At 41.1% G+C, this 19,565-nt stretch overlaps 1 protein-coding gene across 3 annotated transcripts; it reads right to left on the reverse strand.

The window, feature by feature from the left end:
* Positions 1-1,422: 1,422 nt before the first annotated feature.
* On the reverse strand, positions 1,423-18,485 carry LOC118391339 (TBC1 domain family member 8B-like). Of its 3 annotated transcripts, XM_035782632.2 has the most exons (21): positions 17,892-18,485; positions 13,481-13,591; positions 13,133-13,251; positions 12,496-12,721; positions 12,086-12,326; positions 11,726-11,933; positions 11,458-11,625; positions 10,533-10,694; positions 10,204-10,354; positions 9,851-10,065; positions 9,637-9,754; positions 9,200-9,485; positions 8,891-9,023; positions 8,709-8,807; positions 8,547-8,615; positions 8,157-8,397; positions 7,903-7,968; positions 4,952-5,044; positions 4,614-4,661; positions 4,397-4,494; positions 1,423-4,220 (listed from the first exon to the last, which is right to left on the reverse strand). In XM_035782632.2, the coding sequence occupies exons 1-21, from the start codon at positions 18,016-18,018 to the stop codon at positions 3,807-3,809; spliced, it is 3,393 nt and encodes a 1,130-aa protein (XP_035638525.1). In that variant the 5' UTR covers positions 18,019-18,485; the 3' UTR covers positions 1,423-3,806. The 3 variants fall into 3 exon arrangements, with proteins under 3 accessions (XP_035638525.1, XP_035638526.1, XP_035638528.1); XM_035782633.2 differs by lacking the exon at positions 4,952-5,044 and having other exon boundaries at positions 17,892-18,484; XM_035782635.2 differs by lacking the exons at positions 1,423-4,220; positions 4,397-4,494; positions 4,614-4,661 and having other exon boundaries at positions 4,901-7,064.
* Positions 18,486-19,565: the final 1,080 nt, after the last annotated feature.

Consider the following 19,565-nt stretch of genomic DNA (forward strand, 5'->3'; position numbering starts at 1 on the left):
TCCAGCCTTTTGAATCGTGTTCCACTGACCTTTCGTTGGAGGGCATATAAATGCCAACCTAAGAACATGAAAAAAAGAGCCCTACTAACTTCTAACAAACCCCCACCCTGTCCCGCCTTTTGAATCTTGTTCCACTGACCTTTCTTTGCAAGGGCATATAAACCGACCGTAGTGCCCGGGAGTCCCACCTCTTCTACACGTCTATAAAAATGATCTTAGCCTCTACCCAATATAGCACAAATATCAATTATATCTAGTTTAAAGCCCATTTGGCAACTTGGTCTACAAGTCTGTTCCCTCCCACACCTGAATGGGCTGGGACCCAGCAGAAACACACTACTACAACCACTCTCTCAGGTCTCCTTAATAGAGTCAATGCCTCCAATAGTAGATCACTCATATTAAAGTTACCAGAGGATAAACTACACAGTACAGCCAAAGAATCTGAGCATAATACAATTCTAATAGGTTGATCGTCCTCAACCACTGGAGAGCAACTACCATTGCCAACTGTTCAGCATACAGAAAGAGTATACAGACAGTCCATCTGTTAGTATTCTACATATCTGCACATCAAATTCAGCAATGTAAACTCCTGCTCCCGCTCCCGTGTATCCACTATCAGGATCCTTGGAACCATCTGTAAACGCCTTTTAAATTAGCATGAAAGCTACTACTAATGTCATTTTCAACCAATCTTTTCTCTTTTCCACCAATGTTAAAACAACAACAGGTGTCGAAAGTGACCACGGAGGGAAATCCACAAGCTACAGCTTTCTCGTGAGCTCTCTACGCTACAACAAATGAGCCAATCACAATTAGCAAAGGCCCTATCTGACTATGGTCATTTGGTCTTGTACCTAGGGTCATCTTCATGTCATTGAGATTTTAGAAGATTTTATAGATCTATTAGCTTTTCTCACGCACTTCCAGTATTCTGACTTATGGAGGCTAAGTAGTCATGGGTGTTGGTAGCAGAGGCTGACAACCACCCTGTCAAAAAATGTAGCAGCAGTCTCGACATGGGAATAGGGGATAATGCGGTTATCTAGAATCAAATCAAATTTTTAAAAATTGGTCACATACACATGGTTAGCAGATGTTGATGCGAGTGTAACAAAATGCTTGTGCTTCTAGTTCCGACAGTGCAGTAATATCTAACAAGTAATCTAACAATTCCCCAACTACCTAATACACACAATCCTAAAGGGATGGAATAAGAATATGTACATATCGATTTATGGATGAGCGTCATAGGCAAGACGCAATAAAGAGGGAAACATGGTAGGTGTATCTCTACGTAAGCATAGCAAACTATGACCTGAAGAAGTGGTTCAAACCCATCCTGGCTGTTCCATTCATCCACTTGGTCTATTTGTAAAACAACTCTTTCATTCAAAGAAACACATTTGAAGTCTAAGATTATTTTATTACATTGTAACATTTTATTTCATTTCAAGATGTTTGACATTCACATAAAGTGCCACTCGTGGTAGGCACAGGCAGATCAAAAACTACATAACATTCCAAAGGATGAATTTTCCTCCAGAACCCCCCCCCCCAACAAAAACAGGCAGTATAGACTTAAATTATATTTACGTTAGCTGTGATTATTGTAATTAAGAGCATTAATTGTCAACCAAGCAATTATATTTACAATAAGTAGGCCCAAATACATTTGTGCTATGAGAGTCATCTTAAAGCGTAAATAGCTTAAAGGTAAAATAAAAGGTAACGTAATATAGTTTCACTGGTAATACGCAATTATCCTATGTATTGCATCAAGTTGATAAAGATCTGACTACACATCTAGAGCATAACCAATAAAGCCTATACACAATCTCTTTATTTCTAAATGTGAGTGTAGTCCACAACAATCTATCATGACAAATTGAGAATTGTGGCATTTCAAAAGGTAATTGCCCTGCAAATATTTTAATAGACTTGTTTACGGGTGAATTTAACTTCCCACTCAAGTCACCACTAATGCGATGTAAAGAGTAAACTGCTCATTTCCAACACTAACACTTGTTCTCCAATGAATATGGGCTCTTTATAACTTTACTATATCGATTTTTTTTTAAATGCAGAGTAGCTACCTCTCTATGATATTTTACAATATTGTGCTGTCAAGTAGTCTTTAAAGTGACAAATACATATAGTCATCTTAGCAGCTACTATAACAAGGAACAGCATTTTAGAAATATTTACTAAGCCAAGTGATTATTGGTGTGGGATAAGGGGTCTATTTATGAGACTATAATATAATAGCAAGGTTTGATTTTGCACACAGATGGCACTGAGGAAGAACGCTCAAATACAGAAAATACAAACCATGTAAAAGTTGCTCAGCTGTCCTTTTCCTGACAGACTAATTTTGAAAAAATAAACATTTATAACTGCTTATGTAAAATATGAATATCCATAATACACAGAGGACATTGAAGCAGGTTTTTTCAATAAACAATGACAGAAAGTCAGCATTTTACAGACCACATCAAACCAAGAAATAGTCATACAGAACCAACTGTGTTGCATTTGGAATGATTAGTTATCATCATAAGGTATCCCATGCCCATGCAGTTTCATGCTTTAAAGGACTTCAAAAAAGGAAAACCATATACAAAGGAATGTGTAACAGGCCACACTACCAGTTACACCTATCAAATCATTTCATCTTTCATCTCACAAATATAATCAAACAACAAGAATTTCCTTTTACAAGACATGATAAAAAACATATGAATATAACATTTACTCTGAGAAATATTTAGTAATCCCTTTGAAAATCAATTAAACTATACAACATCAATCAAAAGAAAACAATCACAATACATGTTTATTGTCCATTCCTCTTTATATCAAATGATATATACATTACTTAATTTCCCTTGAAGACTCAATACAGTAGTCAGAAAAAATATTGTACAATGTCCTCATTTGACAACATTGGTTGCCTCAACTGCAACTATCCAATTTGTTTTTAGTTTGTGTCCTGAAAGTGATTTGAAATGGCAGTGACAACATGCTCTTCTTCCCTCACTCATGATACTTCAACAAAACAAATGGAATCTGTAGTCAAAAGCATAATATAGGTTGTAAAAAAACTGAAATGTAGAATTCCAACAATCATCCTTGGGCCTTTAGCAAGTAGCGGTCCCATCGTTTTCAAAAGCCCCTCTCCACAAAATTAACATAAATAAATTAGCCATTTCCCGTAATTACAAAGTAAACCCAGAAATACAATAACATGGTGATGATGTCTCTTTCATCTCTCCATTCTAGGTTTCATTCATTGCATAATTATGGATGAGCAACAGTAAAGGTATCATATACAATTATCTATCCCATCTACATGTGCTGGTTTCATGCAATGATTGACTTCCATTGTTGACTTCAAGTGATTACCCTGGAGTGTTGCTGCTCCCTACATATTCCACACAGGTCAACTGATCACACTTACCCCAATTTGAAAGCCTGGTGTTTCTAAAAAATTAGCGAAGCGATTTAAGGCTACATGAGAAAAAACACTTTGGCACATAGAAGCAAGATGCTTGAGCAGGTTTGCTGGTGTGCAGATGACGGGACTAAAACAATGGATCTACCAGATACGACTGGAATCTATAGGCGTTAAAAGGTGTGAATGTATTCTCTACGAGTGTATTCCTTGCGTTTGGTTACAGTGAACAGGGTTGGCTTAGAATCTACTCCTGTTACCTAACCAGGCGGAGAAAGAACAGTAGAGAATGGTGAACATAGAGACTTATTGGCTTTGAGAAGTTCAGAACCACAGTGTATCCTTCAGTTCACTTGTTTGTCTTAGCTTTCAACTGAGCACCCTTGGCATGGTCCAATCGGGCCTGAATGTCCACAGGCCTCTCAAAGAAGCGCACAAGGACAGGCTCGTTGAGCAGCGATGCCAAGATCTGCTCAAAGGCGAATGACCACTCCACCTCCTGTGGGATGGAGCCTGCCTCCAGAGTGATGGTAGCGCAAGGGGTGTCTGAGCTTCTCTCCGGGGTGCTGTAGGCCTCCCTGTTGAGTAGAGCCCCCTCTGGGGCAGCCTGGGTGGGGCTAGTGGGCTCCTGGAGCCTGCGCCCTACTTCTTCCATCCTCAGCAGAAGACTGGTGACACGAGCCACAGCACGGTACAGAGACTCCTCTTCTGGGTCACCATGGAACAGATTGTAGAGCGTTTTGGAGAACTGGATGAACTGAGCCTGACACCAAAAAATGGAATGAATACAATTAAGATTTCGTCATTGTGTTTCTTTTTGCATAAAGTAATGACATAACATGTGGATTAAATTGTTCAAAGTTGATCTGTTGGAAAGATATCTGGCATTGCATATTCACCTGATTGACTAAATGTTAACCTAGATATGGGTGTATTTACTTGGTTAATTCTGGGTAAATCCTTGATGCTCTCCTCTTTCTTTAGTATCTCATCTTGCCATTGTTTCAGGTAGGCCTGCAGATCCACTTTCCCTTTGCCTGTGGAAAGTGCAGTTTTCAGACACAAATGGGTCATGTGTACAACGACCATCTGTTTAAATTAGCAATATTGTGAAGAGCTTGGTAAAAGAAAAAAAGAGACAGGCCAAATAAATTACCTCTTTCAGGGCTTTTCCTGATCACGCCATCTTCTGGGAGATCAGACACTACATAGTGTAAAGTACATTCATATAAGTCAAAGGAAGTCATACAGTAACTGTAAAGTACATTTTGCTATTCTAAACCATAACCAGTTTGAAATTCTATCATATATAAACCTTGTCTACAAGAACACATATCTAGATCGTAGCGAAACAAATTGTACATGAAAAAAGAGACCAACTTAAGAAATTGTTAAAGACAAACAGACAGATGAGCATTTACTAAAGAGAAAAGCACAGAGAAGCCAAGAGTGAAATGGTTATAACAGAGAAAGAAAAGAGCAAAGCAAGCTGACCAGTCAATCGACTCAAGTGGGATAGGTCGTCAGTCATTGGAATAAAGTGAGGAAGTCTTTGGCCTTTTGAGTGGAAAGGACTCCCTGTGAAAGCTAGAAGAAGACATTGTCTGTGAGAGCATGTAACATTACTGTAGGGACAGACGTAAGAAACAGTTCACAAAGAGATTAGTTGGTGAGTAGAAGAGTAGCACGAAATATACAGTACAGTTGAAATTAGAAGGACACAGTCCACAGCGAAACTAGACTGGGAGTACGGTTGCACATTTTGGGGAATATTCAGAGGTGGAAACTTTCCGTGGGAATTAACGGAAATATATGCAAATTCATATTAATACCATTTAAAATGTAGATGTTTTTTTTGCATTGGATATATTTACCATATCATATGGAGACAAACATAATCCTTCTACCTTATCATAGGTAGACATAATTGCAAATTATTAAATCCTTACAATAGGAAAAAAAAACAAAAAATGAGTTATGAATTTAACTTTAATTAAATGAGTTGACTCTTCACATGGGATGCTTTCACTGAACATCAAAAGGGAATATTGAATGATCCCCAATAATCCATCACATCTCCCATTTCTTTTTTTAAACATACATCTGTAAAATGATAGTCTAGAAACTAAAGCTTTGATTGTCTTCCTCTCAGGTTCCCATGTCTTCTCCCTGGACCTCCTCAATATCCACCTCTTGAACATCAGACTGAGGCCTTATCTTCACTGTCACTTTCCAACCTTGATGAGGATGGCTCATTGTCAGGCTCAAAAAGCCTCATAGGCCTGGTTGATCTCTGCACCAGACAGGATGCTCTTGCCAGCATACTTGGGGTCCAACATGTACGCTGCCGCGAGTATGGGCTTCAGGCAGAAGTCTTCACACTTTTGATGTATTTCAGAACTACAGTTTCCTCTGCTTGGAGCAACAGTGAAGTGGGCAGGGCAGTACGGATTTCTTCTCTGCAAGCAAAGTCTGAACATCAGACAGGATGGCATTGTCTCCATCAATCTGTGCAATGGCTACTGCTATAGGTTTCAGGAGTTTCAGGCTGCTTACCACTCTCTCCAAAAAAATACACCACCCAGGAGGACCCTCTTGATGGGGCTGTCTATATCAGCAGACTGTGATATGGCCATTTATTGGAGAGACTCCTTCCCCTCCAGGAGACTGTCAAACACGATGACAACACCACCCCAACGGGTGTTGCTGGGCAGCTTCAATGTGGTGCTCTTATTCTTCTCACTTTGCTTGGTGAGGTAGTTTGCTGCTATAACTTGATGACCCTTCACATACCTAACCATTTACTTGGCTCTCTTGTCGAGTGTATCCATTGTTTTCAGTGCCATGATGTCCTTGAGGAGCAGATTCAATGCATGAGCAGCACAGCCAATGGATGTGAGGGTAAGACTCCTCCACTTTAGACCAAGCAGCCTTCATGTTCGCAGCATTGTCTGTCACCAGTGCAAATACCTTCTGGGGTCCAAGGTCATTGATGAATGCCTTCAGCTCATCTGCAATGTAGAGACCTGTGTGTCTGTTGTCGCTTGTGTCTCTGCTCTTGTAGAATACTGGTTGAGGGGTGGAGATGAAGTAGTTAATTATTCCTTGCCCACGAACATTCGTCCACCCATCAGAGATGATTGCAATACAGGCTGCTTTCTCTATGATTTGCTTGACCTTCACTTGAACTCGGTTGAAGTGCATTTGCATCCAGCAAATGAGTAGATAAAGCATATCTGGTTGGAGGGGTGTATGCTGGGCGAAGAACATTCAGAAATCTCTTACAGTACATTTGTCTGACTACGTTCATCCGTTTCTCTGACTACGTTCATCCAAACTTCTGATTCCAGGAGAACCATGAGCTGTTGCTATCGATAAGGTGTCCGATTCATCATTTTCACCTCGAATAGAAGTAGAGGGACTTTTGTCAGAGGTTGCTTGTTGTGAGTGCTGAGGGAACTTTACTCGCTTGGCCAGATGATTCTGCATCTTTGTTGCAATCTTCCCATATGATTTGGCACAGTATTTGCAAATGTACACAGCTTTTCCTTCTACATTGGTTGCAGTGAAGTGTCTCCACAAATCAGATCGTGCCTGTAGCAGTTTCCTGTAAAGATTAGAAAAAAATGAGCAAAAAAACAACAAATACAATTCCATGTACAGATAAATAGTTAAGTAGTTAGATTAAACTCCTTTGTAAGATAAATGTTTTAAATTGAAACATGTATAGAAACAGGTCAATTAACACTCCTCAGTTAGCAGGCTCAAGCAAGCTAAAAACCTATGGTGGCAAAAACTAACTAGAAGAAATTGTTAACAAGTTAGAAATGATTTAAACACACTTTGTTGTAGGATACTATTTACTAGTTAACAAAATAATAATGTAGGTCATATAAAATCTATTCACCCCACCCAGTACTGTAATCAAAACTTACCAGAAAGCATGTAGTCTGTGACTCAGACAGTGTAGTAGTGTGTGCTCAATAGCATCTCACTAGTGTGCAAGATCTTGAGAATCAGCTGTACATGTGATGGAAGAATGCACTGTGCTTGCAGTGGGTTGCAATTCCATTGAATTGGGGATAGTTTGACCAAAATATGCCACGAGACCTAGAATTGCCTTATGTGTATCCCACAAAAAAGGTTATTTTTTGATGAATTTAAGAAAAATTCCAGGACTTAACTTCCCATGGAAAAATTCTGGAAATTTATCGGAAAGTTTCTGACCCTTTGCAAACCTTTTTTTTTTGTTCATCTTTATTTAACCTGGTAGGCTAGTTGAGAACAAGTTCTCATTTACAACTGTGACCTGGCGAATTTGGAGTTAGATTTGTTTATTCTAAATGATGTATTCAAGCAGAAGGAATACAGATCAAAAGTATCATGGATGTAGAATGACAAGTGAGACAGAAGGTGCTTATGCAGTTTCTGGTGATCTTACTTACCTGGTGGCTGATGAAGCTTGAACAGGAATTTCAGTTTGTTGGTGAAAGTGCCACTGTACAAAATGTCTGCAGAAAGAACAACATTTGCATGAAGGGTTGCATGAGTTTGATGCAGGATTAGATGTGACATACCGTTCACACAGATAATGGTGAAAACGGAGGGTGGGCACAGACACAGATAATGGTGAAAACGGAGGGTGGGCACAGCGATCATAGACCTGTAGCAATGCATCAGAGCACTGGTCTAGCCTTACCCAGGGCACAGCAGAACTCTTTGAAGTTGACAAGGCCATCCTGGTTCTCATCCAGTAGGCGGAAGGCCCAGAGGAAGAGGGCATCGTTGCCGCTGCAGAGGGACCATGGCTCCAGGAGGGAGAAGAGCACCCTGAACTGATGGAAGCCCAGCTGGTACTGCTCCAGATAGGCCAGGCTGGGGTCGTGGTGTAGCAGCACTGGGCTGTTCATCGTCCAGTAGCAGCTGAGGAAATGTTGCCTCTGGAAACACATTGAAGTACTCAATTTCCAGCAGTTAAATCTGGCTTTTCAACAAATTTCAATTTTTCATGCCAGTCATGTCAACTCTGTGTCTATGAGAAGGAATATTAATGCATGTAGTGTACAGTATGCAGAAGTGATTGTGATACCTTGAACAATGAATAAAGGTTATCAAGCTGGGGAGCACTGAACTTTACTTCTTGTGACACTACCCGTAGCTGAGGAAAAAGTAAATATCAATTAATCCTACATAATATTGTTGTAAACAATGCCAAAAGGTTGCAATGGAAGTTTGAGGATGTGCCACTCACCACATTTTGTTTAGTCGTATCCTCTAATGTTTGGATTACATACAGTTTGTTTCTTTTCCGCATGCGCTCTACTTCCTCTGATTTCATGTCTCCATATTTCTATAAGCAAATTAAAAAGGCTAAATGACAAGCCTGACATTGAGACATGGGGTCAGTCCTAGCAACACTGACCGTTACAGTACCTCATAGGCTTCTTTGATGAGATCACTGATGTCCACCTTGGAGAGGGATGATGCTTTGTCGTTGTTCCCCACTGAGTTTTGCTGCACTGTTTGTGGTAGAGGACTGTCCTTATTGGTCACATTATCGAAAAACCTGCCAGGGCAAACAGAGCAGCAGTTAAGTAACATGAACAAGATGGGCATTCCTGTAGAATTAACTCACTGTTTTGGAGATTGTTACTTCACAATCCAACATAAACCTAATACAGTACTTTGAAATAACCAATTCAGTTGACCTTCAGATCTCGCCCTCTCTGTGTTGACACTCACTTGCTGAGGATGGTGACTGCCTCAGCGTCGTCATGGGAGCTGATCAAACCCTCCATGTTGTAGTCGAGCACAGCCAGGCCCAGCTGCAGGATGGCTTTGATGCCGTCGTAGAAGAAGCAGTCAACCACGTTGACAGCACTCTCTATGGGCAGGACACTGATAAACAGGGTGAGGAACCAGGACAGGGACACAGAGGAGAAGAAGGTCAGGTCTGTCATGTGCTCCGTCAGCTGGGTGAGGTGCATTCGGATCAGCTCCTCAAACACTGCCTGGTCCACCAGGGCACCTGAGGAAATACAAGATATTTGTAAACAGGATTTATAGCAGTTATGGGAGAAAGTGTAAGCCAGGTATTCAGTATCAAACACACATACAGTGCATATATTTAACGTGATGCAACACTGAAAATTATATTGTTATTCAGCTGCGTCTCGCACCAATGATCCTGCGGTTAAAGTAGTCAGGCAGCATCCTCTCACAGACAGCCACTAGCAGCCAGAAAGCCTCCTCCTCTTTAGCATAGAGCAACAGGACTGACGTCAGGATGTTCATGGCCTTCACAAGAGAAAAGGAGGATAGATGTAAAGATGCCTATGAGCTTTTTGAGAGAAAGAACGCAGGGAAGTGTTATAGGGGTTTCTAGCTTAGCACCTGGCAATAGCCGATTTTGGGGTTCCTGTAGGCATATGCAGTGAGGACTCTGCGCAGGGCAGAGATGCCCGTGTCGCTCTGGAAGGCAGGGTGCTCTGGTAGGGAGCGGTGCAGGTCTCTCTCTATCTCATCAGTGGCAAGGGTGCTGGTCCCCAGAGACTTATCCACTATCTCACTGTAATACCCAGGGTTAACGGCCATGTCATTGACTGCACCTATGGTACCAAGGCAAAACACCACACCATATTTAAATAAAACACATATTGCAAAACATTAAAGACACCACACTTTTACACATCAGTGAAGGAGACATATGAGCCAAATAACAGTGAAAGAGCCATATCAAACAGAACCTGAGAAGAGCATCCAGAGCTCTCCTCTTAAGGCCTCAGGGACACCACGCACAATCAGGTCTCGTGTCTTCTTGGTACAGAACATACTGGTGCCACGGCCATACTCTGAGAAGTGGATGTTCCATGACTGCTCCTTCATCTTCTCCTTTAGCTGTCAGGCACAGAGATTAAACAGCGGAATAAGAAATTAGCTGTCAAGGCTGAGACACCTAGACAGTACAAGGAGAGCACATTCTCACACTGGGTGGAAAAAACAGCACTCCTAGAGAAACCAGAAATTGTATATTTCTTCATATTAGGAGAGGTCATATTTTAAAATAAAATCCCACCATTTTGGGATCCAGGTTTTCAGCATCCTGGGGGTGGAACACAGTCATGAGGGCCTCATTGCTGACAGTCTTGCTGCTCTCCTTCTGTCCCACCATCATAGCCACCTCCTCTGGGTTGTCCTCAAAGTGATTGATGAGGTTTTGGCACTCCCCTCTGATGCCCTGCAAGGCTCAGTGAACCCACAGTTTGTTTTCAATGGCAGCAATTAGAGCCTGGCAGATATTTTTAATTTGGTCCAGTTGGTTACACACTGCCAAATGTCAAACGAACTAACATGTTCATGCAAGTATTTTGTTTATTGGGCAAAAATGCTCATGTTAAATCCATCTATGATCATCATGGAGCATCACTTGTGTGTCCCAGCCAAGCGTTATAATACTTTAGTTTAGGTCTTCCAACAACATTTGGGAGGAAAATAGTGCAATAGTTGCTCTAACTACGACGTGCAGTGAATGTATTCAGTAGCCTATATCCCCTGTATAGCCCCGATCTAACCTAATCTGCATAGGATGTGCTCATAAATATGCTGCTACTCACAAAATGTTTCAGAGAAACCAAGTTCTGATAATGCGTGCATTTGATCAAATGCTCATTGTCAAACAACCAATAATACTGCACATCTCTGCTTCTTTTCTTTTCACACCTGCAGTGAAACACACCACGGTACGAATGGAAATGGACCGAGATCACCCTTTTTAAGAGAAGGTGCATTGTTTGGTGCGCTCCCGAGTGCAGTTAGAGTGTTCACACCAGTTCAAATTAACCGAACCAAGGGGGTAAACGCACCAGAGTGAGGAAAAACGGTTTAACCAATTTGATGTGAAAGCCCCCTTAGACACATTTGGAGGGTTGCAGACGGACTGGAATTGTCCCCTTGGGGCAGAGACCGAGCAGTAAGAAGGTCCAAAACAGGAAGTTAGTCACCTCAGTTGATGCAGAGTGTTGAGGACTGGCAGTCATCCCACACCTCCTGCGGATTGCATTGCCGAGATGCTCAAAGTCCCGAACTTCAGAGAACCTCAGAGCCCTCTTACCCCGCACACACACAGTCAAAGCCCTGCTGCTACGGTCCGGTTTCTCCACACCAATCACCTGCAAGGATAGGTGTTTGGGTCAACAACCTTGAGCAAAACCACTGAGCCACCAAGGTTATTAAATTAGTTTAGTGTCAAGGTAGTGTGCTGTGTCTTGCCTCTCTCATGGGGATGATGACGTGGCACTGGCTGCCATCCTGGCTAGCGAAACACAGGTAGCTCTCAGACAGACAGATCTTCCCAAGCGTGTTGAAGTGGCTGAATGGAACCCATAGGAAGCTCTCATAAACCTCCAGCAGGTTCTCCTCTTTAGGCAGCCTGAAGAAGGCCCGGAATTGCTCATTTCTAGCATTAGTTTCCAAGCCTCTGAAGGAGAGCAAAAAATAAAAGTAGTGAAAAGGGGAGGACAGCTTGAGAGCATGGAGGTAAAAAAAAAATCAATATCATCTCCTTTCACTATGGTGTCCTGAAATAACTTGTCAAATATGAGTAAAAAAGAACAGTGACAGGCAGTATACCTCTTGGTGATCTGTAATGGGTCTGAGAGAGAGGGCTCTTCCTGGAAGGTCTCCTTATCAAATAGGCGTTTGATGGAGTAGTCAGCAAGCTGCTCCATGATCAGAAAGGTCTCACTGAGGTGTAGGAACATCGAGAAGTAGTGGTCCTCCCCATTGGCCAACACATGAATGCTCTCCGTCAGAATGACATTGGACGTTTTCTCCAGCCTCCAGATCTCATTCCACGAGACTACAAGCTTCACTGAAGTGGAAAAATATTATCTTTAATGAGTAACTCGCTGCCCTTCTGTCATGACATGGAATGATAACTGTATCCAAATACAAGTAAACGGATGAAGCCTGACAGTTCCTGCATTTAAGTGACTGTTAGTCAACAGTGAGGGCTTGTTCAGGTTTCTGTCTCGTCTCACCCTCAGAGCCCAGCAGATATGAGTAGAAGGACAGGAAGTTGGTGCTGAGGTAGAGCCAGCCCTGGCAGGGCACGCGGCCCCTCCAGTAGCTACAGGAGTAGTAGGTGACCAGCTTCTCCTTCTGAGGGAGGTCAAACCATTTCTCAAACCTCAGCAGTGCTTCACGGAACTTCTCAGGGTCGTCCTCCTGCACGCCTGACACCTTCCCTTCCTCAGCAATCAAACCCTTTATAGAGAGAAGAGGAGGACAACATCTCTCTCATGGTCACTGAAGGAAACAAATATAATTAGCAGTCTAAACACATCAGCATGCTATCTCCATTCTGTAACATTTATGTCAAGGCATATAAATTAGCATCATATCGTTTCTTAAATTCACATTTTTATTACAAACCTACTATCATTTTCTTAGCTTTCAATAAACAGTCAAAGGTTTTCATATCAGTGAATCAGTGAAAGACCATAATCACCACCAACTGTTTTCAAAGAGTAAGCACTTGCTGCATCAGTAGGCTTCACTATATTAATACATCATTAAGTCTGTAGGAGGCCTCCATCTCCCTGTGAGAGTGGCAGAGATCAACAATAGCAGTGTCTGTGTAAACTGTGTGTTTAATTATCTGTAGCGATTACTTACTCTGATCTTGCCCTGCACAAAGCTGGTGATGTCATCGCTGGAGTCAAACACAGACAAGGTTCTCATGATGTTCTTCTCCAGCCACTCCCAGTGTTGGTTGATCTCCTCCTTGGTGCCACCTAATCACAGGGAAAACTCAGTCACAATGGAAAGGAAACTGTTTACACTATGCATGACTAAGCCATCTATTGTCACAAAATGGGAAACGAGTGTTGACTAAAATACAATCTGAAAAGGTTGTTATTACATGATTGATTGTAGTTATTACATGACTGTAGCCTTTAATGTTTACTTGTGGCTATTCTGACAATGGGGATAGTTGAGAAAATGTAGAGTAAAAACTCTCACCACATGCTATTGACCAGTAGATCTGAGAGTCCGGTGTCTGGTGTAGAATGCGAAATGGAGCGACCTTAGACGTGGAATCCATCATCGTATCAAGAGTTCCAACCAGAAGACCTGTCAAAAAAGTAAGTAACAATCATACTTCCCATTAACAGTCAGACATTAGACATGCATGATAAGACATTTTAAAATCATGAGGCAATTTCATGCCTATTGATTTTACAGTATCGAGCAAACAAAACAGCCCTCCCACCTGGGTAACATAGAATAGTGGAAAACTCATTGTGCTGATTATCATCACATTCAAGTGTCCTGCCTGTCGTGGTTCAAACCAACAGTGTTGTGTTACCTATCTAGGACTGTAGTTGCCTTCATATATTATTAACAACATTAATTATTAGTACAAGGTACTGCTATCCTGGCCCGACTGCATCAGCAGCATCTATGGCTGCTGGGCTGGGGGATCATGACACAGCTGTACAGTGGCCTTAACCTCGCCCCCAGGTTAATTGCTACCAAGAGCCGGCTGGTGGACTAGACCACATCTATGAACTGATGACACAGAGTTCATTTACCCTGTAAATCATCCATTATAAAAGTTTGGCAGAATTTCTACGTAGAAAACCTGTGCATCTGCAAGGGCCCAATTAAGTGAGCAGGTATCCCTAAATAATAGCCTGCCCTCTGCCCTGTGGCCATTTGAGATTTACATCTGGATACTTCAGGATAAAAAGGTCCTTGAGTTAGAGGGGGCTTCAGGGGAGACGTTGAACAGGAAGGAGGAGAGCAGACCCTGGTTCCACCATAATTAGCCCAGTCAGAAGAGAAAGCTATTGTGTTCCACTTCATCAAAACCCATTACTTACCTGTAATTATAGCTCTGATGTTCTGAGGGACAGAGCTAGATGGTGTTCTCAGTGTCCCTCTTTTTTACGGAGACATGTACCATTACTATCGGTAGACTACAACCACTGGCACCGGCAGCTTCAATAGACTAGAAGGACACCAGATTGCCATTTTTTGTTTTAGAGATGTGGCAAATGTGAAAGTTAGCTATTCTGTTTCAGTCAAGTGGATTACTGTGATCAACAGCTGATAATTGGCTTGTCAGAGGCTGTGTGACCATGTGCAAGAAAAACTACTATTATTGGGAAACGGACAACTGACATTCACTGATTGCATAAGAGCAGACAAGTTAGCCTGCCTACTCACTCTTGGTGTAATTTTTTTTTTTACCTCGTTTACATGCACACCAATATCCCACTATTATTCGGGATACTCAAGTATTCTGTTTTGTATTGACGGGTATAAACATATCCTGTTTACAATAACCCCGAAAAGGCTTGTATCCCGGTTATGAGAAACCTGGATAACATGCCTGGGATATACTGATCATAAACGGGATACTGTGGCATGTAAACATCTTATCCTGTTTGATGTTGTTTTTTGCGGTTTACGCAGGCTCAGTTTCACATATTGTGTGATGTTTTTATCTGATTGTTAAACAAATCACTTCAAAAAGTAGGCTACCTGTGCAGTTCAAACCAATAATTTCAGAATTTATTTTGCTGGTAGGCTCCTCCGTACTGAACCGTTTCTGCTTAGAATCTCCGACATTTGGTAGACCATATTATAATTTTGGACATTTGGTAGGCCATATTATAATTTTGGACATTTGGTAGGCCATATTATAATTTTGGACATTTGGTAGGCCATATAATCATTTTGGACATTTGGTAGGCCATATAATCATTTTGGACATTTGGTAGGCCATATTATAATTTTGGACATTTGCCATATAATAATTTTGGCCATTTTGGACATTTTATAATTTTGGACATTTGGTAGGCCATATAATCATTTTGGACATTTGGTAGGCCATATAATCATTTTGGACATTTGGACATATTATAATTTGGACATTTAGGCCATATTATAATTTTGGACATTTGGTAGGCCATATAATCATTTTGGACATTTGGTAGGCCATATAATAATTTTGGACATTTGCCATATTATAATTTTGGACAGGCCATATTATAATTTTGGACATTTGGTAGGCCATATAATCATTTTGGACATTTGGTAGGCCATATTATAATTTTGGACATTTGGTAGGCCATATTATAATTTTGGACATTTGGTAGGCCATATAATCATTTTGGACATTTGGTAGGCCATATAATCATTTTGGACATTTGGTAGGCCATATTATAATTTTGGACATTTGGTAGGCCATATAATCATTTTGGACATTTGGTAGGCCATATTATAATTTTGGACATTTGGTAGGCCATATTATAATTTTGGACATTTGGTAGGCCATATTATAATTTTGGACATTTGGTAGGCCATATTATAATTTTGGACATTTGGTAGGCCATATTATAATTTTGGACATTTGGTAGGCCATATAATCACTTTGGACATTTGGTAGGCCATATAATCATTTTGGACATTTGGTAGGCCATATAATCATTTTGGACATTTGGTAGGCCATATTATAATTTTGGACATTTGGTAGGCCATATTATAATTTGACATTTGAAAGGCCATTTGTCAACTATAGTTAGATACATGTAGCTTCACTTGTCATAACTTTTTGCCCTAAAAGAGTAAATAAAGTAGTGCTCACCAGAATAATGTCTTCCATCGATAGAATGAATGCATTAATAATCAAACACCAGTAAAGTTGTCTGTTTTGTTTAGGGTCCAGGGAGAAAACTCCAAAACAGCAGAAAGATTGGTCATGTGCAAAATATTGGTTTTAACCAGTAAGGGAAATGAAAAGACTTCAGTTAATCTTGGGCACATATTTTATGTGGTTGAAATACTGTCTGCTTGCATAAGTGTCAAAGATAACACATTACATGCGCATTTGCATTTTCTCAAGAGATGTTGAAAGAAAGAAATAATATTTCTCAACTCCTGTCCCAAGAGAAAAAATCTACATTTGTTGTAGAATTTTACTGTAAAAAATTAAATATTATTTTATGCTACATGTGAGAGGTTATAGGCCTACAATCAGGGATCCATATTTCAGTTACTATTCCATTTACCCCATATGAACTGAAATGAGGAATATTCTGTTTATTCATGGATACTGGGATAGTCGTGAGCGGGATATCAAAGGTGCATGTAAACCGCTTATCCCGAATAAGATAAGACTAAGTGGGATATGAGCTACTATCCGGAACACTGGGCACATGTAAACGTGTTCACGGACTGCTGACTTGCATGTTTAAGGAGGATCAATGTGTTATAAAATAGGGAAGCATTGATCTCAAAGATCAACAAACACTATTTGCACGATGTAGAATAGGATCATCCCATTTCAAAAGCTAGGAATCAGTAGACCAGACAGGGACTGTGGAACGGATGAGCACTGACCTGGCTCTTCTGCCTCTCTAGGGCATCATGCCTGAGTACATTATCATACAGAAGTGCTGTGTGCCCTCAGTATAACCTACTGTTCCACCTATAAAGCTAAAGCAAATGTCAGCAACCCAATATGACACTACTGTGTAATTTTGTGTGTGTGTGTACCAAATCAACAGACATCTCTGACAGCATCATCAAGTGTTGTGACAGTGGTTTGCAGCCTAAACAGAGGCCATTTTCTTGATGGCGTAGTCAGTGGTAACAAAGTAAATCATCTGTATTGTAGGCAGGCCATACCATCTTCAACCTTTTCTTGCCTAGGGACACCATTTCAGGAAAACCAGCGACCCAGGGAACCCCATCATACGTTCACGCAGGTGAATGATAATGGCAAGGAGATGTAATCAACATTTTAAAATTAATAGATTTGGTGGATAGTTTGGAATAGGACTCCAACATTGCCTATTAGCTAGAAAGGCAACTCTAAACACATTTTCGCTAAGAGCAGCTGTTTAAGTAAAGGTTAGCCATGTGTCAAGTCAAGTCAAGAAAGCTTACCAGCAGCACTGGTAGCCTATGTCAGTTACTCCAGTGAGTGTAAATGACACCAATTAGTGTCATTTGGTCAATATTAGGAGTGGAAAAAGAAAGATCTACAGTAGGTATGTCATTTAAAATGTGTTTATTCTGTTGTTGCTAGCAATAGCAATCCACACAAAATCTAACATTTTGGCGAACCCCTGCAGTACCTACGCAGGCCCATTGGGCGCTGCGAACCCCCGGTTGAATATCCCAGCTGTAAACTGTTAAATTGCAATTCCTATTGCAATCTAAACTAACGTGTGGGGTCCAGCCTCTCCATTTGACACGAGGATCTGGAGAACTGTCTGCCTCCCAACCCTATGTTACATGACAGAATCTGAAGGGGGACGTTAGAAAATAGACCGGAAATATTAACTATTGTCCGATGGCATGCACACTTTGCTAGAATGGCACTGGGTTTTACCAGCCCAGCAAAGAACAGAACACATACCTGTCAAACCTCCTCCTCCTTCTCCATATCCTCGCCTCCTTTGTAATACGAAATATTCGTTGCCTTTTTCTGCCACCCATAACTTTAATGCATTTTTCAGCAATATCTCTTCAGGTTTAAGCCACATTTTAATTCACATGTATATGTTGAATCAAATGTGCATGTCAAGCTGTTCATTTCGATTGCAACCTTTACCCATGGACATTTGTTTGTGTGAGCGCTGAGCAGACCCTTTCCCACGTCCACAGAAACCTTGCCAAAGTCAACGATACAAGGGCTTCTGGGGATTGTAGTTTCTTGACATTGGTGCGTGTATGCACAAGAATGAGCTCGCTTGATACTGTTGACTTGATTTCCCATAGTCCTTTTCGGTCGAAAAGTATCAAATGTCATATCTTCAAAGTACTGCGACATAATAACTAGAGCGTCAAACACAATGATGTATATACAGTGTAAACAAACACCAGTGTTGTAATACTCGAGACCGGTCTCGCATAAAACCGGTCTCGGACAGTGAGGACTGGTAATTTCTTCCAGAAACCAGCCGAAAATAGCGGAGTAAAAAAACGAATAATTATCCGCCTCCATTCAGTCCAGTGTTGCCAACTTCTCAGTAAAGAAAGTAGCTATTGGCTGTGCTAAAAGACGCTAAATGACGTCATCGACTAATTAGCATAATTGGCCATGTGCACGTAATTGTGATGGACGCTGAATGAGAGTGAAATAACATCGTGGGAGAGACAAAAAGTGAGTACAAAAACTGAAGTTTAAATTTTTTTTCTTTATTTATTTCACCTTTATTTAACCAGGTAAACTTGAGGATCACTTTACATGGAGTATAAAATATAAAATCTCAGCCATGTACCAGTGTTCGCTGGACTTGGTGACTGCGAAATGCATAAGCTCCTCCCACTGGTCCAAAATGTGTGAAACCGCTGGTCCAATGGAGAGCCAATGTGTGGCACACACCTTGGTTATCTGTAAAGGTTTCTCCTCAGTTGATGGTCTCATATATGGCCTTGTAGGCCTCCCTGCGCTTTGGAGACACTGAAAACCAGTTATAAGTATCTCGTACCACACTACAGGGGATGGTGTCATTGGAAGCATGACTTACAGCAAGCTACAGAGAGTGGCACACACAGCGAATAAGAACCAGATACTCCTCCTTCGGCACTTTATGGACCCCATTGTTAATCCCCGTCATAAGAGGCATTGTCAGTCCCTATCCCCAGGAGTTTCTCCTTTTTTAAGACAACACTTCTCGAGGAAAGCCACAACAGCACGGGCTATAGATTTGGCATCTCCTCCCTCCAACTCAACAAGCCCCAGAAATGTTGATACAATTGTCTGCTTGGTGTCACCAAGTGCAATGGTATATTTTTAGATTACCTTATCACAACCCCCAGGTACTTAACACTTACATCCGTGCACTCATCGAGGAGGAGGCTGAAACACTGGTCATCCACATCTGCGACCAACTTCTTCAGAGTATGTTGCTAGAACACTATTAATAATTTCTGTGCATTTTGAAGTGGGTAGCAGCAGTGGAGTCTGAGAAAGCAGCTCTACATTCTTCTCCAATGTGATCACATGCCAGCATGGAACAGTGTTCAGCGATAGCTAATGTCATGGTGCCTCAGCCTTTTTTGCAGAGTTATTTTTTTTAACCATAAA

Source organism: Oncorhynchus keta, unplaced genomic scaffold (genome assembly GCF_023373465.1).
Source record: "Oncorhynchus keta strain PuntledgeMale-10-30-2019 unplaced genomic scaffold, Oket_V2 Un_contig_6244_pilon_pilon, whole genome shotgun sequence".
Taxonomy (NCBI): Eukaryota; Metazoa; Chordata; class Actinopteri; order Salmoniformes; family Salmonidae; genus Oncorhynchus; species Oncorhynchus keta.

What these genes read in the sequence shown, in the direction of transcription:
- LOC118391339 (XM_035782632.2), bottom strand. Translation starts at nt 18,018, where the DNA reads ATGTGGCTTAAACCTGAAGAGATATTGCTGAAAAATGCATTAAAGTTA. An exon ending in CTACTGGTCAATAGCATGTG is followed by an intron (nt 13,252 to 13,480) that starts GTGAGAGTTTTT and finishes CCCTGTGATTAG; the next exon opens with GTGGCACCAAGGAGGAGATC. An exon ending in CAAGCTTCATCAGCCACCAG is followed by an intron (nt 5,045 to 7,902) that starts GTAAGTAAGATC and finishes GTCTTCTTCTAG; the next exon opens with CTTTCACAGGGAGTCCTTTC.